This window comes from Rhincodon typus, chromosome 5, assembly GCF_021869965.1.
Source record: "Rhincodon typus isolate 14 chromosome 5, sRhiTyp1.1, whole genome shotgun sequence".
NCBI lineage: Eukaryota > Metazoa > Chordata > Chondrichthyes > Orectolobiformes > Rhincodontidae > Rhincodon > Rhincodon typus.
Window position 1 is genome coordinate 68,892,222 of NC_063336.1, and position 23,238 is coordinate 68,915,459.

General features: G+C 41.3%; 1 protein-coding gene across 1 annotated transcript in view; it reads right to left on the reverse strand.

Moving 5' to 3' along the window:
• LOC109922011 (fibronectin type III domain-containing protein 4-like) overlaps positions 1 to 23,238 on the reverse strand; it is a 231,350-nt gene that overhangs the window by 56,337 nt on the left and 151,775 nt on the right. Inside the window, exon 4 of the mRNA XM_048597173.1 lies at positions 5,355 to 5,438. Coding sequence (XP_048453130.1) covers positions 5,355 to 5,438 — 84 coding nt within the window. The remainder of the gene's footprint in view (positions 1 to 5,354; positions 5,439 to 23,238) is intronic.

The window sequence follows — 23,238 nt, forward strand, 5'->3', positions numbered from 1 at the left end:
AACCCCCTTCCCCTCCCCCTTTTCTCATGAAGGGTCTAGGCCCAAAACGTCAGCCTCTCTGCTCCTATGATGCTGCTTGGCCTGCTGTGTTCATCCAGCCCTGCACGTTGTTGTCACAAAATAAATTTGGTTTTGTTGTACTATCTGAGGAATTCTTAATCCCTGCGGTAAAAACAGCAGAGAATTGTGAGTTTTATTGTGGATCCCTTTGCAATTCATTGGCTGTAAAACAGTTTTGGGCATCCAGAGGTTGTGAAAGGTGTTATTTAAACACAACTATTTCTTTACTTAAAACTGGCTAATGATTACCTGGGCATCCTTTGTGCAGAGAAAGTGTTCACATAAGTAAGTGAAATGGAATAAGTGTCCCAGCCCCTGCCATTTTCCACTGGAGGCACAGCTGAACAGATGGACTGAACATTTGTGAATTTTTAGGTTTAGATTATGTGGTTCATTGGTGAGCTAGCAATTTTGAGGGATGCCCATAAAGTTATAATCAATTTATATTTTTATAACATCTTTAATATAATAAAACTTCTAATGGCAAAATCTGACACCCAGGCACATAAAGAGATGGCAGGTCAGGTTGTCAAAAGCTAGGTTAAAGTACGTTTAAAGAATGTCTTAAAAGGGGATATAAGGTAGTGAGGCAGAGGTGTATAAGGGGGAAATTCCTGTGTTTAAGGCCGAAGCAACAGAAGGCACAGCCACCAATGGTAGAGTGATTAAAACTGGGGACTGTAAGTGTTCAAAAATCCCACAGAATTGTGGAATTCAAGAAGTTTACAGATACAAGGGAGAGTATGGTCAGGGAAGGATTTGAAACAAGGACAAGGATTTTAAAAGGAAGCTATTTCTCAACTAGAACCTAATGAAATGAAGTGATAATAGCTAAATGGGACTTGGTAGGAATAAGGATGAGTGATAAAGTAATTGATGACCTTGTGTTTACACAAAGGGTAAGATGTGGGAGAACTACCAGCAGTATGTTGATATAGTCTAGTCTAGAGGTAACAATGGCATGAATGAAGGTTTCACCAACAGATGAATTGAGGATGGGGTGAAGTTGGTGATGATACATAAGTGAAATTGAGCGGGCTTAGGGATAGACAACCAGCGTGCCCTGAGTGGAGTGGGGATGGCCAGCTGACTGGAGGCCCGAGTTGAGCGGGGACGGTTGTTGGACTGGGGACCGGTGTGGGCAGTCAGCAGCTTATGAGCCTGATCAGACCATGTGTGGAAGCCTCCTGCATTGATCTACTGCAGGCCCTTGATTGGAAGACTGCGATGTTTATCATTTTAACTTTAGTTCTTATTTGTCTAAATTATATAATGAATAACTGTAAGGTAATGGAACTTTTTTTTAATCTCTCTATTTTGTATCTAAGATTTGTACCTAACTGCTTTGTTGGACATTGTAAACTTTTCACTGTACTCCTGTACTTCTGTGCTTGAGTACGCATGACAATAAACCTAATTCTAAATTCTAAAATGGTGCATGGCACCAGAGGTAACAGAGAGAGAACAAAAACTAAGTATTAGTCCAAACATCTAGAACTCTCCTAATGGAAGGTCAAAGAGGCCTGCAAGTTTCTAATTTTCTCCCTACAGTGGTTTTAGGGATCATCATGGAGATCTTTTGCTTAAAAGGGTGGCACAGTGGCTCAGTGGTTAGCACTGCTGCCTCACAGCGCCAGGGACCCGGGTTTGATTCCACCCGAAGGCAATTGTCTGTGTGGAGTTTGCACATTCTCCCCGTGTCTGCATGGGTTTCCTCCGAGTGCTCCGGTTTCCTTCCACAGTCCAAAGATGTGCAGACTGGGTGGATTGGCCATGCTAAATTTCCCGTAGTGTTCAGGGATATGTAAATTAGGTGGGTTATAGGGGGATGGGTCTGGGCAGGATGCTCTGAGGGTCGGTGTGAACTTGTTGGGCCGAAGGGCCTGTTTCCACACTATATGGATTCTATGATCTTCTGGATGTTATTTTTTCTACATGCCAGGCCAAGCAAGGAGTAAGACTCTTCTAAAACAGCTTCTGAAACATGCAAATAATCTAAACCTAAAAATTCACACATGTTCAGTCCATCTGTTCATCTGTGCCTCCAGTGGCTAGTTACACTGCCCACGTAAAAATAACCTCCAGTATTTTTGTGGCAGTAGTATTCTGACCCATTTATTGGAAGAGTTAAATTATCCACATGGTGATCGATTAAATAAAATGTTTGGTGATGAAAAATTAAAAGCAGCAATGGAGACAAAAAAGTGACATAACTAGTTCTGCCATCATATATTTTAAAGGATAACATCAAATACTGTTTAGGGAGAGATATTTTGCAACAGTGCTTCAAGTAATGTGACACAGATTTAGGTAGATTTTCCCCAGGGCATATGGTGCAACAGGCCTTTGAATTATTTCTTATTGATATCAGTAAAGAGGGACATATAGCTCATGCAGGTACACTCCCTAGTGGTGTTTGCCCCAGAGAATCCATGGAATCTGCTAGGCACCAAGCAAATTGGTCCTATGCAAATACACTTCTCCTCCTTAGAGTCTAACATGACTGAATACTGTGAGGTTTGCATTAAAATGCACATCTCTCTGCAGGTATCAGGCAGTAATAACTATAACCAGTGTCAGAAGTGGAAAGTTTTGCCTTCCATTTTTCTGCACAATTGAAAGCCTCAAACAATCGACTCACAGGTATTTGCTGTTTTCAGGTAAAGTTCTAATTTTCTTATCTCACACAACCATTCCCAAGAATGTTTTCTTTGACATGGAAACTCAACATATTTCCCTGTGAGGATTATGAATAAGAACTAAACCACTTAATGCCTCTACAATATTTCTCTGAAAGGCTTAGAGTGATGTTGGACCAGGCTTCTCCCTATAATGTGCACTTTGTCAAGAGATAAGAATTCCTATGGACACTATCACCCTGATTTTAACTTGCTGTGGATGACAAACACAAATCAGGCTTTTGATCAGGCTCCTTCAAATGCAGGTGAGGCCTACTTAACATCTAAAAACCATGGCTTGTTGATATGATTTGTATCGCTGGAAGTAAAGGGGAGACAGATCTGAGGCTAAAGGTGTTGTGCTGCTGGTAATTATTTGAGATCAGCTGCTCATGGGTATGGAAGAAAATTTCCTAGCCATTTTCCTGACAAAGAAACCTTGACCTCCTCCATCCATGATGCCCCCAGTGCCTTCATTCTCAATGGTAGCCTCAGTAATTTTGCTTCTTACTCAACTCCGATCAAAGCACAGAGTCTTCAGCCTTCACTGGATGCCAGAATTCATCCATTAGTGTCTCTGACTGCTACAGCATTCTGTTGTCAAATGTGCTCCTGAACATTGATCTGGCACTCAATCCGGTAAACTGCTGGTTGCAAGATTGAATCAGATTTTAAAAAATTAGACCCTCTCATTGTCAGACACTGTGGATTTCGCCAAATCCACACATTCTCCCCAGCACTCTTCCTGGTAATATTCAATCAAATATGTAGTGGGATTGTCACTGAATGTGCAAAGATTGCTTCTTTATGATACAAGCTAAAGAAACTGTATGTGCAATCTGTTGTAACCTGAAATGCAGGGATAATTTTTAACTTCTGCACAATATGGATTTTAAGAATGTTGCGCTACCTGTTGAATCTAGAAAGGTTCAAATCATTTTCATGCTCAAGCCTCATCATCATAATTCTACTGTGCTAGGATCTAAGTTAATGTTCCCTCTTGAAGTGAGTTGGAGATGGGGATGGGAGTGACCATGTGATAAAGTGAGTTGGAGACCCTGTAGTTCTCCCATCTTCACTTTGATCAAGTTCAGGGATGTCACTTAAGGGCCAATTAACAGTTTAACTGGCCTGCCCTGCTGATAACTCACCCAGTGGCAGGTAAGGTACTTGCTATTTGGAGAGGCTATCTAATAGCCTAACTGGCCAACCAAAGGAACCAGCATTCAGAAGAGTGTTGGGAAGGAAGGGAGGCACAGAAAGTCACTCCCCTTGCCTTGGTGTTGAACCCCATTTTATTGGTCTGGCAAATTGCCTCCCTGTGAACCCCACCCTGCCCACAATTTCCTCTTTCTGTGGGTCCACTGGCAACCCACAAGGTGGCTCTCACTGTATATCGCTGGCCTTTATCCCTAGTGGTTCTGATGGTACCAGAGTTATGGGCTCTGATTAGGGCAAAATTATTACCCTGCTTGGGCCTTAATTGCATGGGTGGTCATTTGCTGTCCAGCAAATGCCCAATTTGAATTAAATGAAGTTGCATGTCTCAGAGAAAAGCATTCTGGGGCTCCCACTGGTTCTTCAAATGTGGGTGGGACCTTTGCTCCTTGTCTCATAAACCCAGAACTGATTTCAGAAAAACATCAGTTAACATTGTCTTCTCATTCATTATTCGAGTTAGTAGCAATGGACTTTTCAATTACAACATTATTTCAAACCTGTTCCTGTTAATATGAGTGTAGCCATTCTCTGACCATAGTTAAATGATCTTATCATTGACAACAAACAATATCATACATTTAATCAGAATATTAAGAAGTTTCATAACTAATCCATTAAAGAACATTGTGAAAATAACTTACTTTGGTGAACTCAAATCTCATCATTTTTCACATCAAAGCACCATGATTTCATTCAATGAAACCTAAACTACATGTTATGGTAGAATGTTGGTGAGCTAATACATTGTTGAGTGTATATTCTTCATGTTTTTAAGTTCAGTACAAAAATTAGTTTTTTCCAGTTAATGGTTCCACTGAGGGTTTTGCTCAATTTGCCACACATTATATAGAATAAATTAGTACGTCAAAGAATGAACAGATCCAGAATTAGGGACTACAAGGTCATATCTAGAAGGTAGGAAATGCATAAAGTTTAGCCTCAGCAAAGAGAGCAGTGGGAACAGTAAAGGATGACTGGGCGTTGTGCATTTCCAAGGCTACGCTGGTAAACATTGGACCATCAGAGGAGCTATATAAGGAAGAAGGTGCTAATTGTTAGTTTTATCACAAATATGCCTTTATCCACAATGGTCCTCTCTAGTTACCCATTAGTGTTTTTTTTTTAATTAGCTGTGGGCCAGAATTATCCTACTGGGTCTACTTTGATGACTTCATAATAATTCTTCCAAGTTATTTTTGAACCGAGTCATGCAGTAATTCTACCGATCCTGCAAAACCAAACGATGAAAACCAGTATTGCTCAGAATGAAAGGGCAATGCCAGCTATAGTCAACAGTCATTAATTTTGGTTTAAATAAATCAACAAAAACAAACTATGCATGAATAAGTAACTTAGTTGGCGGAAAGATAACTGCCAAAAATAGGGGCTACTCACCTGCCCACATGATCAAGACAGTCACAATAATGATCATCTCTCCTGTCTGCAAAGGTAAGTTCATTTCCTGGACTGTTGGGTCATCTGCAGTCAAAAAAAAAAGCACGATGCTTAGGTCACAAATTCCAGTGATCAAGGCTAACGACTAATGGATTTCAACACACTGAATAATTGAATACATTAGTAAAAAAGAACATCCTTAGAAAATTCAATACCAGTCTTAAACTTTGAGGCCCCAAAAAGGCATTATTAAATCTTTCAGGGAATGAATAATTCAAATCCAACAATATGCAGGTATCCAAACATATACTTAGGGCTGGAAATAATTTATACGTGGTATTTTATGCCTGTTAGATAGCCATTTCTAAATCTGCATCTGTAACTTACAATCCAATATTAAAATCAAGTTCAAAACATGCAATGAGGTTTTCTATCTCAACTATATTACTTCATCAAAAAGTTCCAATTTACAAAAGTCATTTAGGGACAAAGCTAGCTTTTAAAACCAAAATAAATTGGAAACAATCCGACTGTAAGCTAATTATTTCAATGGTGCAGGCAAACTTTTGATGCATTTGCCGGAATAGCAGGTTTGTACCTGAAACATTTTTTTGGCCATGCCTACAAACCCACCTTTTTATTCTAGAAACACTGCTGCTGAGAAAATTTGTTCACTCCCTTGTATCCCTGATCAATAGTATTTTCAATTTATCCCTCAATGATGAAAATCTGCCCTAAAACTTGTTTATCGGTGATTAATTTATCAAAAGGAACTATATTCAAAACTCAAATGGTTTAATTCTGGAATTCTAACTTTATTAAAATAATATCTCATCATGTCTGATTTTGTCTTAGGATCTTTGGGTACTACATTTTTAGATTAAAGGGCATTGTTGCATTTCTAAAGGCTCTACTGGTAAACGTAGGATCATTAGGGGACCCATCTAAAGAAGGAGATGCGAATTATTGGTCATATCACTGACATGGCCTTATCTACAACGGTCCTTTCTAGTTACCTATTGGATTTTCTTTAGTAGCTGTAGGTCAGAATTATCCTACAGGGGCTACTTTGATAACTTCACAGTAATTCTTCCTAATTATTTTTGAAGCTATACAGCAATTCTGCAGTCTTTGCTAAACAAAAATAACTCCTTCTGAATTTTCACTGTGGAATCATTAAAGAACTTTTAACATTTATCAGCAATATTTAAATACTATTCTGTTTTTGAAAATGATCTCTTAAAAATAACCTGTGTCAATTTGATTTATTAATCAATTTCTTGCTTTGATTGCCGAATATTAACATGTATTCCAACACATATTAAAAGTCAGAGAAGATTATCAGGCAGCTCAGACCTGGTCTGTTCAAATTTAGTGTACTATATGCACCATTTATCTGCCTATATTCCCTGTAACTTCCTGAAACACAAAAAAGAGAGAAAGTAACTTGTGGATGATTTGAGAAAAAAAATTCTTCTCTGTAAGTCAATCAGGCAAAGATCCAATGAACTATTTGAATCTATCACACCTTCTAATCACAGCTAACTAGCCAATTTACTTTCTACTGCACATTCTGCAATAGTACTGAAGACTTGTGCTTCAGAACTTGCCACTCCCCTAGCCAAGTTGTTCCTGTACAGTTACAACACTAGTATCTACCCGGCAATGAGAAAAATTGCGCAAGTATGTCCTGTGCACAAAAAGTAGGTCAAATCCAACCCAGCCAATTACTGCCCCATCAGTCGACTCTCAATCATCAGTAAAGTGATGGAAGGTGTCATCAACAGTGCTATCAAGCAGCACCTGCTCAGCAATAACTGCTCAGTGATGTCCAGTTTGTGTTCCACCAGGGCCACTCAGCTCCTGACCTCATTACAGCCTTGGTTCAAACATGGACAAAAGAGCTGAGTTCCAGAGGTGAGGTGAGAGTGACAGCCCTTGACATCCAACCTGCATTCCACCGAGTGTGGCATCAAGGAGTCCTAGCAAAACTGGAATCAATGGGTATCAGGGGGCAAACTCTCCGGTGGTTGGAGTCATACCTGACACATAGGAAGACGGTCATAGTTGTTGGAGATCAATCATCTCAGCTCTAGGACATCTCTGCAGGAGTTCCTCAGGGTAGTGTCCTTGGCCCAACCATCTTCAGCTGCTTCATCAATAACCTTCCCTCCATCATAAGGTTAGAGGTGGGGATGTTCGCCAATGATTGCACAATGTTCAGCACCATTCATGACTCCTCAGATACTGAAGCCATCCGTGTTCAAATGCAACAAGATCTGGACAATATCCAGGCTCTGGTTGACAAGTGGCAAATGACATTTGCGCCACACAAATGCCAGGCTATGCCCATCACCAATAAGAGACAATCTAACACCACCCCTTGACATTCAATGGTGTTACCATCACTAAATCCCACACTACCAATCGCTATCAGTGACTACATGAGCAGGTCAGAGGCTAGTAATACTGCGGCAAGTAACTCACCTCCTGACTCCTCAAAGCCTATCCACCATCTACAAGGCACAAGTCAGGAGTGTGATGGAATACTGCCCACTTGCCTGGATGATTGCAACCCCAACAACATTCAAGAAGCTTGATAACATCCAGGACAAAGCAGCCTGCTTGATTGGCACTACATCCACAAGCATTCACTCCCTCCACCACCGATACTCCATAGCAGCAGTGTGTACTATCTACAAGATGCACTGCAGAAATCCACCAAAGATCCTCAGACAACATCTTCCACACCCATGACCACTTCCATCTAGAAGGACAAGAGTAGCAGACAATTGGTGGAAACACCACCACCTCCAAGTTCCCCTCCCTCCAAGCCACTCACCATGCTGACTTGGAAATATATCACCATTCCCTCAGTGTCGCTGGGTCAAAATCCTGGAATTCCCTCCCTAATAGCATTGTGGGTCAACCAATAGCAGGAGGGCTGCAGCGGTTCAAGAAAGCAGCTCACCAACAACTTCTCAAGGGCAACTAGGGATGAGCAAGAAATGCTGGCCAGCCAGCGATGCCCACATCCCACAAATGAATAAAAAAATTCCTCTTCTTTCAGAAGCTTCTAAAAAGTTTTTTTTTAATAGCTAGAGTGGATCCAGAAATATTGCTTATTTGAGAGGAGGGTAGTGACTTCCAGTAAAGTAGTTTGTAGCACTGAATTATCTATTTTATTAATAATAACCCTATTATTATGGGGCGAAATTTCTTTGGTGTTCTCCATAGCTGTGACAGAAATGTGGAAATTCACTCATATGTAAACACGCACATCAGTATTACCAACCCTACAGTTGTGACCAATCCAAAGCAAGATTCCCCCAGATAGTTACAGTTCCAGAGAGGATACACCAAACCATCAAGCTCCCAGGTGATGGTGGATGAATTGGCTCCCCTTCTTTATTCGATCTAAGCTCTGGTTGGTCACAGCAATGTTAATTCAGAAAGGATACCTTCCCTTATGGATACTTTACTCCCAGATCAAATTAACTTATGCTTTTAAAGAAGCCAATTTAAGATAAAAGTTACAAAAAAAAAGTGCACAGGTCAGTCACTGTGTCATTGGTGAAGAGAGGATAGTAAATGTTATGACCATTATACAGGGGAATAACTGAGTTTTGATGGGTTGGTAGTTTTATCCTGCATTCTTTTGGCAGTGACTGTCTGGTGACTTTCAGAATGAGAGAGGCTTTTTTCCCTTTCTTTACCTTTGTAGAGATATTGAATGGCTGCTCTCAAAGCTGTGACCTTCACAGTTACCAAGTCCACGTACTAGGGCGTTAAGCCACTAACACTCAGACCAGGGTTGAAGTTCACTTTTAAACCCTGCTTTTTATATATTGCAGTAAGGAGAAAGGGCAAGGATCCACAATCATCCTTTGGTTATCTGTCCTTATGTGCATCTAGAATAGGTGTCTATTAATTTATATGATCTCTTAACTTTGGGCCTCCCCTAGAGATAACATGGTGTGGAGCTGGAGGAACACAGCAGGCCAGGCAGAAGGGTCTCAACCCGAAACGTAAACTTTCCTGCTCCTCTGATGCTGCCTGACCTGCTGTGTTCCTCCAGCTCCACACTTTGTCATCTCTGACTACAGCATCTGCAATTCTTACTGTCTCTGAGTGACCCTCCCTTAGAACTTGGTTTCAATTTGCTAATTGGTTGAGGGTGGGGTTATTTTAAACTTTTCACAAACTTCCAAAGTATGAATATTACACAATCTTATAGAAAACAAGTATGCTTTTTTGTCTTATATTATATCCATTTGCAATTTACTCTGTTGAATTCTTTTCTGTTGAAAACTTACATTTGATGCAGCTCATGCAGATCAGAGGCAGTGAACTGATTGAGCCTATCCTTTAGTTCATCAGTTCTCAGTGTGCTTGTTTCCTTTTGTACCAGCAGGTCAGCTTTTTTTCTCCCCTGAATTCTCTCTCATCAACTCATACTCATTAGGTGCCCGGATAATTTAATAACTAATTCAACTTGCCTTTTGGAATTTTGGACTCCTTGGAGCTCTTTGCTCAGAATTTCACCTTGCTGTTAATTAATGAAATGGAATTAGATTTAATATTATTAGTTGTGAATCAATGTATGAAAAAGGAATAACGCTATTCTCAGAGACAGTAAGAACTGCAGATGCTGGAGTCAGAGATAACACTGTGTGGAACTGGAGGAACACAGCAGGCCAGGCAGCATCAGACGAGCAGTAAAGTTGACGTTTCGGGTCAAGACCCTTTTTCAGAAATTGGGTGGGGGAAGGAGCTAAGAAATAAATAGAGAGGAGGTGTGGGGCTGGTGATGGTAGGTGGGATGCTGATGGGTGAGTGCAGGTAGGCAGTGGTGGGGATTAGTCAGTGAGGTGGGAGGGGTGGATAGGTGGGAGAGAAGATGGACAGGTTGTGTCAGGTCAAGGAGGTGGGATGAGAGGGAGGGTTGGCCATAGGATGAGGCCGGGAGTGGGGAGATTTTGAAACTGGTAAAATCCACATTTAGGCCATTGGGCTGTAGGCTCCCAAGGTGGAATATGAGGTGCTGCTTCTCCAGTTTGCGGGTGGCGTCTTTGTGACACTAGAGGAGGCCCAGCATGGACATGTCACCCAGGGAGAGGGAGGGGGAGTTGAAATGGTTCGTGACTGGAAGGTGTTGTCGTTTGTCGCAAACAGAGTGCAGGTGCTCTACAAAGCGGTCTCCGAGCCTCTGCTTGGTCTCACCGATGTAGAGGAGGCCACATCCGGAGCAGCGACTGCAATAGTCCACATTGACAGATGTGTAGGTGAACCTCTGTCTAATGTGGAATGGTTTGTTTGGTGCCATGAATGGAAGCGAGGGGGTAGGTGTAGGGGCAGGTGTACCACTTCCTGCAGTTGCAGGGAAAGGTGCTGGGGAGCTGGGGCTAGTGGTGAGTGTGGAGCAGATGAGGGAGTCACGGAGAGAGCTGTCCCTACCGAAGGCAGACAGGGATGGGGAGGGAATTATGTCTTTGGTTGTGGGGTCGGATTGTAGGTGGCAGAAATGGTGTAGAATGATACGTTGGGTACGGAGGTTGGTGCGGTGATATGTGAAGACAAGGGGGATTCTGTCTTTGTTTTTGTTGGGGGGAGGGGATGTGAGGGCAGAGGTGTGGGTATTGCAAGAGATGTGGTTGAGAGCATTTTGACCACCGAAGGGTGGAAGTTGCGGTCCTTGAAATAAGAGGACATTTGGGATGTGTGGGAGTGGAAGGCCCCATCTTGCGAGCAGATGCAACTGAGACTGAGGAATTGGGAGTAAGGGATCGCATTCTTGCAGGAAGGTGAGTGAGAGGAGGTGTAGTCTAGGTAACTGTGGGTGGTCAGTGGGCTTGAAATAGATGTTGGTTTCAAGATGGTCACCAGAGATGGAGACAGAGAGGTCCAGGAATGAGAGGGAGGTATTGGTGATGGTCCAGGTGAATTTGAGGTTGGGGTGAAAGGTGTTAGTAAAGTTGATGAACTGTTCAAGCTCCTCATGGGAGCATGAGGCAGCGCCAATACAGTCATCAGGTGAGGGACAGTGCCATTATAGTAGCGGAAGAGGGACTGTTCCACTTATCCTATGAAGCGGCAGGCATAGCTTGGGCCCACGCGGGTTCCCATGGCCACCCACTTAGTCTTTAGGAAGTGGGAGGAGTTAAAGGAGAAGTTGTTAAGGGTAAGGACGAGTTTGGTTAAGCAGATGAGGAAGTCGGTGGAGAGGGATTGGTTGGGCCTGCGGGAGAGGAAGAAGAGGAGGGCTTTTAGGCCATCTGCATGGGGGATAGAAGTGTATAGGGATTGGACGTCCACAGTGAAGATGAGGTGTTGGGGGCCAGGGAATTGGAAGTCTTGGAGGAGGTAGAGGGCGTGGGTGGTGTCCCAGATGTAGGTGGGGAGTTCCTGGACCAGGGGGAGGAAACAGAGTCAAGGTAAGTGGAGATAAGTTCCCTTCCCCCTCCCCATTTCTGAAGAAGGGTCCCGACCTGAAACATCAACTTTCCTGCTCCTCTGATGCTGCCTGGCTTGCTGTGTTCCTCCAGCTCCACATTGTGTTATTCTCAACTTCTTATCCATTTATTTGAACTGTTTTACCTGCCTGTAATGTCAATCCTTTAATGATGTCTTATTTCCAACTTATTTTTGAAAGTCTGTATAATAATGCAACTACTTTTTATTCCTCTTTTGTAGCCAAGGTTTGTACCTAAGTACCTGTACATAAGATGGCGCCATAAGAGGCAGACAATGTAATAGCTTTTCACTGTACTCCTGTACTTCTACAATGAAGTACACGTGACAATAAATGATATTCTATGCTCTTCTATAAAGGATATTCTATTTGAGGCAGTTTCCTCCCATGTTGAGGCACTGGTCCTGACGTTTTGTCTGCAACACACTTTGCAGAAGTTGCTACTCACATAAATCCTCAACAATGAGAGTCAGTAGATTATTTAATAGTGTGGACATTCCAGTTTTACTTGATCTTCTTCTCAACCAACATCCAAAAATGGACACATCCAATTAGACTGGATCGTGATTGAAAGTTGTGATACTCACCGATTTTCTGCTGCTGAACCCAGGAAAATACACACCGTGCAGCATCCTCAAGCCCCTCACCAGCCTCACCAGTTGAGATCAGTGAATTAAAATTATAATCTTTCTGCCTACATGACCATATACTTGATGGATAAATTTACTGCTTGACTGTAGAAAGTTTATTAAAAAAATACAAATGATTTCACACTATCAACATGGACCTATGGTCACATTCAAAACAGCCTAAGTATACAGGATATATTCACCCAGAGAAGACCATAGTGAGTGTATATTGCGATATTATGTGTCTGAGGTAAAATCTCTTTCAATTTCATTAGATTTTTAACTAAAAAAAATGTTTTTCCAATTCATTATTGTAAAAAATGAACAGTAGTTGTACTTTACACAAATTAATTTATTATCACGGACAATAGAAACTGCTTCATAAGATGAATTTCTAGACTAGAAAAATAATATTGTGCAGAATATTCATTTGTAAACCATAGAATTCTGAATACTGAAAATTAGAAATAAATTTAGCAAAGCTGAAAATGCACAATGGATTGTTCAGCAATGGAAAATTGATTAATGTATGTAAGTTTGGATACAAGATTGCATCCAAACCATTAACCAAAGGAAATCCTGGCTTAATGATCAAAGTTTTGAGAGTTTGTGATAATAATCAGGAGCTGGAATACTGACTGAATTTCCCCAACTTAGGGGCATTGACACAACATGAAGCTCTCCTGTTGCACCATTGGTTGGAATTAGCTAGTTCATTACAGATGAGACTTGTTCCTTTACTTAGTAAACTTCTTAGCTCAGCTAATGCTGGTGTTAACAACTAAACTCTCGGGATGCAATATTTTGCATACAGTATTTAGCAAGAAATAAATTCTAAAAAGCCAGAGTAATGTTCTGCACAGAGCTGATTTGCTTTCGAACAACATCTGCGCAAAAGTATTTTGTTGGTCAGTATTTAGTACAGAATAACACACACTAGAAGACATTTCTAATTAATCATGTCAATGTAGACAATCCTGATGATGTTTTTGTGACAACTTCCAGTGAAGAACTGAGGAGATTCATTTCCTGACATTCAGTCATGAAATATTTAATTTCATACTCCAGGAACACCCAGCTCTATTTTCTTTTCTGCTGTTACATTAATGACTGCATAAAATTAGGTTCAGCTAGAGGACCCTGACTTTGATTAATTGTTCCAAACTTCTACTTAAAATTGACAATTTTTCTAAAAGTGAACTGTATTTGATTGACACTAGTAGAATTGTGTAGGAAGGAAAATAAATTACACAGACCTGAATTTAACAAGGCCGCAGACATCTCGAACAAGGCTATTTAATTACATTTCACAAAATAACAAATTGTGGTTTCTTTAAGAGACAAATGTCTAGAAAAACAGGTCAATGCAAATTTTGCATAATATTGTATTGAAATATGCCTGAACTTCCAATATAATTATATCCATGACATATCAAACCATTGGGTATAATGCAGTTTAATAAGTTTTGAAATGGGACTGGATTATTAGGCAAAGCAAGTGACACTAAAAGGAAGATATACATTATAAGGATTACCATAACCTCAAAAGGTCTCCCAAGTGCTTTAGAGGTAATTATCTACTTTTGAAATGTGGTCACTTTTGTAAAGTAAGAAATGAGATGGTTAGCTAGTTCATTACAAGCTCCCATAAACAACAAAGTAATAATAACAACATAATCTGCTTTTTTTCAGATTAAGGGTAAACATTGGCCAGGACACTAGCAATAACTCTCCTTTGAAATAGTATCATGGATCTACCTAATAATGTGGATGAGGCCTTGACTTAATGTGGCATCTAAGAGTCATCACGTCTGATAGTATAGCACTTCCTCAGTATTACATATGAGCATCAACCTAGAATTTAGTGCAATCAGTATCACATTGGGGTCTCAGCCCAGAATATAGTACACTCATTATTACACAGTTCCTCAGTATTACACTGGTGTGTCAGCCCAGAAGTTAGTGCACGAGTTCTGATGCGGCACTTGAATCCACAACCTTCTACCTTGGAAGCAAGAATGTCATCAACAATCCACACTAAAAAGTTGTACTTTACAGGAGAATAAAAACTGACCCACCCCCCAACGCCGCAGCCCTCTCCTGACACATTAACATGCCCGTGTGTGTTTCGAAGTTAAATTTACCTTCTCACTTTTTCAACATATCTTTCCCAAATCTTTTATTGCTGGCCTCCTTTGCTTTTTACCATTTATTATTAGGCTGAGTCCTGGGATGAAGGGATTGACTTAGTGAATGGCTGAACAGGTTAGGCCTTCATTCATTAGAGTTTAGAAGAATGATCTAATTAAAATATGAAAGATTTTGAGGGAGCTTGACAGGGTAGATATTTAGAAGATGCTTCCACTAGTGGGGGAAATCTTGAACTAAGAGAAATAGTTACAGAATAAGGTGACGGTCATTTAAAGCTCGGATGTGAAGGAATTTCTTCTCTCAGAGGGTAGTGAATGTGCGAATTTCCTCCCACTGAGTGTTGTGGAGGCTAGATCTTTGAAACTATATAAAGACGAGGTGAAAGATTTTTGAAAATCTATCAGGATGTTGACGGCTATGCTGAGATGGCATGAAAGAGGATTTGAGGCCTGGGCTACACCAGTTATAATCTTATTGAATGGTGGAGCAGGCTTGAGAGGCTAAATAGTATACTTTTGTTCCTATTTTTTTTTCCAATATGTGCAGAATTTGTAACAGTACTAAGTGAAATCAGTAGACAGTTCATGCTTTGAACCATCAGACCTTCCCTACTCATGATTTAAAGCGATACATAGGTGGAAACGTATAACAATATAACACAAAATGTGTAATGTACAATGTATCACAGTCTTTTACTGTCTTAGGGTTCAAGTTATTCATCTTAATAAAATATTCATTGCTGCAGCCTGATCTGGAAGTAGTCTGTAATCAATTCAAGGCTTTACCTCATGGTGTTACTTGTTGATTTGACTCTGTGTTTGTGTTGCCAATATTTTATATTCCAACTGAATTGTGTAAATCCTTGTATTGTCTGTGAAGTGAATGTGTAAACTGTCTTGGCACTGTCATTATGTAGCATGTGAGAAGTATTGGTGGTAGCTAGTATATATTGCCATGCCTTGGTCTTGTGTTGCGGATGAAACAGCATGTGTTTGGTCTGACCACTGTCCTTGAATTTCTTACACAAGTATACTGTGGGGGGATGGAGTGATTCAGAAAACACTCACAGGGCAGTCATCCTAAGGTCTTATTCATGTGCTCTTTAGTGACTGGCTAGAGTTGCATTCAATGCAACTTGAAAGCAATTATAAAATTGCATTTATAGCCAGTATGTGCATCACTTATGGATTAACAGGTATGAAAAGATGGAATATTATAACCTTAAAAATAAATATCAAGCTAATGAAGTGCAAATATGCATTTGTATAAAAGTAATCCATCGATGTATACTTCTCAGAAATATAGTAAAGTTGTCTGACCTTCACAAAATCCTATCAATGAAAATACCTCAGATAGCAAAACCTTGCTTGAAAAGGGATGCAAGCACTTATACATCTGAACTTTATCACACTTTTTGAAATGAAAAGGCATTTAATAGTATACAGAAAATGAAGCATTCTCCATAATGTCACCTGCTTCTGAAACTCTCTCTTCCACATTGCTGGTCCAGTGAAGGTTTATACTTTGTAACCTATCAAGCTATCAAACAGGGCTATTATAGACATACAGCAGGCAATACTTGGAATAGGAAGCAGGAGCAGCTCATCACTACTGGGATTGATAGGGTAGCACGGTGGCTCAGTGGTTAGTACTGCTGCATCACAGTGCCAGGAACCCAGGTTCGATTCCACCCTTGGGTGACTGTCTGTGTGGAGTTTGCATGTCATCCTTGTGTCTGTGTGGGTTTCCTCCGGGTGCTCCAGTTTCCTCCCACAGTCCAAAGACATGTTAGGCGAGGTGGATTGGCCATGCTAAATTGCCGATAGTGTTCAGGGATGTGTACATTAGGTGGGTTATAAGGTGATGGGTCTAGGTGGGATGCTCTGAGGGTCAGTGTGGACTTGGTGGGCTGAAGGGCCTGTTTCCACACTGTAGGGATTCTTTGATTTCTGCCACAGCTGCCATATTTAAAGTCCTGTTGTATATTAGTTCAAATGATGCAAGCCAGAAAACATCCTTCACAGTGCACACTGTGGGAGAGAACTGATCATCTCCTGAAGGCCTATGTGCGGCATGGATAATGCTTCTTTGGAAATAGAAGTTCACAGTTGTATATGAATTCCTATTTTGTATCAGCATTTGTCCAATTGACTGTCATTGTAACTGCAGCTACAATAATGAAATGACACAGGCTACCCATCCTTAGTGCCATAACATGTTAGAACCCTATCTAAGTGAGTGCTACTTATTCTCTAATGCCCAGCATAACATAGCATCTTGTCATTCCTCAAAGTGGGAGAATCGTGTTAGAAAGTCTTTAACCAATTCAAAATGTTGACTTTAATTGAACAACAGGAAAAACGAAGTACAAACAAAGCAAAACAAGCTGCGTGTGTCTCTGGAAATGAACAGAAGCTCTTTACCTTTTGAGCAGAAACAAATATACAGTTAGTGAATGATCACTTCAACCAGAATGATCATTTCATCCTTTTCAGATCTTTGAAAGGAGATGTCAAATCAGTTCTGTCTGGCTTTGTGTTCTGAGGAAGGGTCACCGGACCCGAAACGTTAACTTTTTTTTTTCCTTCATAGATGCTGCCAGACCTGCTGAGCTTTTCCAGCAACTTTGTTTTTGTTCCTGATTTACAGCATTCGCAGTTCTTTCGGCTTTTAGTTCTGTCTGGCTTGTTGCCCACAACACTGTAGCACTCTTTTATACTGAAGGCAATGTTCCTCCTGCTCCATGTCTACGTCTTCCTCTTCAGGAGACTGCTGCTGCTGTCCCAGCCACCAACACAGCCTCTGTTTGACTGCTCCAGCTGTGGAGAGTGCAGCATTGCCTGAAATGTACTGCAAAGTCCTTCCCCAGATTGCTCCAAGTATCTGAACTTCATCTTCAGGATGTTGAATATCTGGTCTATGATGACCTTGGTAGAAGAATGGGCTGCATTGTACCTGTGCGGAGCCTTAGCCAGGCGTTCGCATAATAAAATCATCACTCATAGTCACACAGGGCAACCCTCCACTCCCGGCAACACTTCTTATAAAGGCATACAGCCCATGAAATGAAGCAGAAACCTGGGAGTTCTCAAGGATGTAGGTACTTTGGCAGCTTCTAGGATATCTGGCTCAGACTTCTAAGATACGGCACCAATGATCCCAGGTGACTTATGTATTAATAACTGGAACCCTATCATACTGATGAAGTTTATGTGCTATGATATGGCAATCACAATACAATATGTGTCCAGTTCAGAGCTGTGTACCTAGGGGAAACCAGACGAAGTCTACTATCCAGGCTGAAGCACAGACCTCTTCACAGAGAAACAAGATGAATTGATGTGGTCTGTATGAATTGAATAACTATAAATCCATAAGACCACCAGACACAGGAGCAGAAATTAGGCCATTCAGCCCATCGAGTCTACTCTGCCATTCAATCATGGTTGATAAGTTTCTCCACCCCATTCTCCTGCTTTCTCCCCATAACACTTGATCCCCTTGACAATCAAGAACTTATCTATATCCATCTTAAATATTCTCAATGACCTGGCCTCCACAGCCTTCTGTGGCAGTGAATTCCACAGATTCAAAACCAGTAATAGTCTTGACACATTCGAGGGATGAGGATGTAAATATCCCATGCAGGTCTTCACTTGATTCTTGGAAGCAGCCATTTGCGTGAAAAATTAACTCAGTTGTTACCTAAATGGTCACTTGGATAGGATGGCCTGGGTGGTTCACAAGTCATGGGGTCATACAGCAAGGAAACAGATCCTTCGTTCCAACTAGTCCGTGCCTGCCATGTCCCCAAACTAAACTAGTCCCACTTGCCTATGTTTGGTCCATATCCCTCCAAACCTTTCCTATTCATATACTTATCCAAATGTATTTTAAATATTGCAACTGTACCTGCATCCATCACTTCCTCTAATGGGTCATTCCACACATGAACCACTTTCTGTGCAAAAAAAGTTGTCCCTCGTCCTTTATAAAACTTTCTCCTCTCACCTTAAAAAATGTGCCTTTAGTTTTGAACTCCCACATTCTAGGGAAAAGACCCATGCTCTTCACCCCATCTATGCCCCTCATCAGTTTATAAATCTCCAAAAAGTCACCCCTCAACCTCCTATGCTCCAGTGTAAAACAATCCAGCCTATTTTTATAAGTCAACATCTCCATTCAAAGAACAATCCTGGTAAATCTTTTCTGAACATCCTTTCTATGACAGGGTGACCAGAATTGCACACTGTACTCCAGAAGAGGCCTCACCAATATCCTATACAATGTTAACATGACATCCCAACGTATATATTCAGAGGTCTGAGAAATGAAGGCAAACATGCCACACTCCATTCGTGATGATATCCCAGGACATCCTCGGTCTGCAGTCACAATGCACCTTACTCATCTGGATCAAATGGCATTCTCTACCTTCACAGCTTGAGGGGACCTTCAGCTGCAACGTTTTCATATGGACACTGTTTGGCATTTGCTGGAGGTTGCTGTCGGGTCTGAGTCTGCTGGTGCATTTGGTCCTCGTCAATTACTTTGGACGCACATTATGGAGCAGCCACAGTGATGATAACCCCTGTTATGGCTGGATTCCTTGGCCATGGTTCCAATGAATCTTTGTATTGTCACAAACAAAACAGCTCCTTTTTAATATAAGCAGCCAGCATTGTCATTACACACAAGTGATATTTTAGCACAATCCGCAATACAGTGGGACATGGACCTTTGACATAGTGGACCTCATTTCAATGCATAAGCCATGTTGCACAAATAAATTTAGAGATTGTAAGTGTGATAGAATTAATGAAACTTTGTTCCCAACTCCCATCCCACATTACCCAAGAAAAACATCTTTGCATATAAGAGCATGTTGTCAAATACTTACGGTTCAGGGTGGGAGAACTAGCTCTATGTCATTGTGCACTTGATAAGACTTTGGTTACAAACAAACCTGTGCTTATCTTGCAATGTCACAGTTGGAAATGAGAACACTTAAATAATGGTCCACCTTTGGACCTCTTAGCAGAACCAACAGAGACTGGAGGGATGGTAATTACACACATTAAGAAAGTAAATTAATTATGTTGGTCAAAAATTCAAAGGGTTTGCATTGAAGATAAAAGATAATTTCTTTACGTTTCTGATTGAAATATCCCAAAGCATGCCACATTGTTATAGCAGTGGACTGTGGAAATTAGCATATTATTTTAGTTAATTTATCTGCGTATTGCTTCCAGAAAACTGTTGCAGATTTGATATTTTGTACTTTGCGGCTTCCATGGAGATGAAAAGGGCAAAGAAACAGGAAGATTTGTTTAGATTAAAACTAGAGAAAGAAATGTATAGTCACCCTCCTGGGGCAAAGCAGATAGTCTTGTGGCAGAGAGCGGTGAGCTTAAAGAGTTAGCTTGGAAAGATCTGCAAAGAAGCAGAGTGGAAGAAAGCAAATCATCTGCTGAAAGTTAGAGCAGGACACAATGAGATTCATGTTGGAACAGAGGAGTCCACAGTCATGAGGTTTTAAAGAAATGTTGGAGGGTCACTAGGTCAAAAGCCAATAGAAAGGTCTTCAAGAAATTTGTACCGTAGAAGAGTAGCTGAAACATTAAGCAGAAATCTGTGAATTCCAGATGGCTGTGGCATATGTTTCACATGATTCTTAAAGAAGTAAATGAAACATCAAGATTTAGAGTCATAGAGATGTGCAGCATAGAAACAGACACTTTGATCCAAATCGTCCATGCCGATCAGATATCATAAATGAATCTAGTCCCATTTGCCAGCACTTGGCCCATATCCCTTTAAAACTTCCTATTCATATACACATCCAAATGCCTTTCAAATGTTGTAATTGTACCAGCCTCCACCACTTCTTCTGGCAGCTCAATCCATACACGTACCACCCTCTTCATGAAAGAGATGCCCCTTAGATCCCTTTTAAATCTTTTCCCTCTCACCTTAAACCTATGCCCACTAATTTTGGACTCCCCCACTCCTGGAAAAAGACCTTGTCTATTTTCCCTATCCATGCTCCTCATGATTTTATAAACCTCTATAAGGACACCTCTCAGCCTTCGATGCTCCACGGAAAATAGCCCCAGCTTATTCAGCCTCTCCTTCTCGTTTAAACCCTCCAACCCTGGCAACATCCTTGTAAATCTTTTCTGAACCCTTTCAATATTCACAATATCCTTCCTATAGCAAGGTGACCAGAACTGCACACAGTATTCCAAAAGTAGCCTAACCAATGTCCTGTACAGCTGCAATATGATCCCCAACTCTTCTACTCAATGCACTGACCAATAAAGGCAAGCATACCAAATGCCTTCTTATCCTTTCTACCCGCGACTCCACTTACAATCAACTTTGAACCTGCACTCCAAGGTCTCTTTGTTCAGTAACACTTCCCAGGACCTGACCTTTAAGCGTGTAAGTCCTAACCTGATTAGCCTTTCCAAAATGCAGCACCTCACATTTCTCTACATTAAAGTCCATCTGCCGTTCCTTGGCCTATCGGCCCATCTGATCAAGGTACTGTTGTACTCTGAGATAACGTTCTTCACTGTCCACTACGCCTCCGATTTTGGTGTCATCTGCAAACTTACTAAACATATGTCCTACGTTCACATCCAAATCATTTATATAAATGAGGAAAAGTTGTAAATCCAGCACTGATCCTTATCATACATCGCTGGTCACTGACCTCCAGTCTGAAAAATAACCCTCCACCACTACCTTCTGTCTTCTACTTTTGAGCCAGTTCTGTATCCAAATGTTTAGTTCTCCCTGTATTCCATGTGATCTAACCTTGTTAACCAGTCTACCAGGAGGAACCTTGAATGACTTACTGAAGTCCATATAGATCACATCCACTGCTCTGCCCTCATCAATCTTCTTTGTTGCTTCATCAACAAACTCAAGTTAGTGAGACATGATTTCCCATGCACAAAGCCATGTCGACAATCCCTAATCAGTACTTGCCTTTCCAAATACATGTAAATCCTGTCCCTCAGGATTCCCTCCAACAACTTGCCCACCACCAATGTCAGGCTCACCGCTCTATAGTTCCCTGGCTTTTTCTTACCACCTTTCTTGAATAGTGGCACCATGTTAGCCAATCTCTAGTCTTATGGTACCTCACCTATGACTAACGATGATGCAAATATCTCAGCAAGGGCTCAGCAATCACTTCCCTAGATTCCCGCAGAGTTCTAGGATACACCTGATCAGGTCCTGGGGATTTATCCGCCTTTATACATTTTAAACCATCCAGCACCACCTCCTCTGTAATGTGAACATTTTTCAAAATGTTAATATTTATTTCCCTACATTCTATATATTCCATATCCTGCTCCACAGTAAACACTGATGCAAAAGACTTGTTTAATATCTCTCCCATCATCTGTGGTTCCACACATAGGTGGCCTTGCTGATCTTTATGGGACTCATGACAGTATCAGTTAGAGTGACCACTGCGCAGGCCTTGTGGAGATGATGTCCCACCTTCACACAGAGAAACCTCCATCGTGTTGTGTTATCACTGTGCTAAATGGGACAGATTTTGAACCGAACTAGTAACTCACAACTGGGCATCCATGAGGCACTGTGAGTCATCAACAGCAGCAGAATTGTACTCTAGCACAATCTGTAACCTAATGGTCCGGTATATCCACACTCAACCATTACCATCAAGCCAGGGGATCAGGCTTAGTTCAATGAAGAGTGTAGGAGGGCATACTAGGAGCAGCACTAGGTATACCTGAAGCCACCTGGTGAAGCCACCAAACAGGACTACTTGCACGCTAAACAGCAAAAACACCAATTGACAGGCAGAGTTAAGCAATCCCACAACCAATGGATCAGATCTAAACTCTGCAGTCCTGCCACATCCATTTGTGAATGGTGGTGGATGATTAAACAACTCACTGGAGGAGGAAGCTCCACAAATATCCCCAATCTCAAATGATGGATGAGTCCAACAGATCAGTGCAAAAGATAAGGCTGAAGCTTTCACAGCAATCTTCAGCCGGAATAGCCCAGTAGATGATCCATCTCAGCCTTCTCCAGTGGCTCCCAGCATTACACACACCAGTATTCAGCCAATCCGATTCACTCCACGTGATATCAAGAAATGGATGGAAACACTGGATACTGCAAAGTTCCTGATAACATTCTGGCAATTGTACTGAAGACTTGTGCTCCAGAATTTACTGTTCCCCTAGCCAAGCTGTTCCAGCACAGTTACAACACTGGCATCTACCTGACAATGTGGAAAATTACCCAACTATGTCCTGTACATAAAAAGTAGGACAAAATCCAACCCGGTCAATTACTGCTCAATCAGTTTACTGTCGATCAGGAGTAAATTGATGGAAGGTGTCATCAACAGTGCTATCAGGCAGCACCTGCTCAGCGATGCTCAGTTTGAGTTCTGCCAGGGCCACTCAGCTCCTGACCTCATTACAGCCTTAGTCCAAACATGGACAAAAGATTTAAATTCCAGAGATGAGGTGAGAATAACAGTCTTTGACATCAAGACTGCATCCAACCAAGTGTGGCATGAAGGTGCCCTAGCAAAATTGGAATCAATGGGCATCAGGGGGCAAGCTCTCTGGTG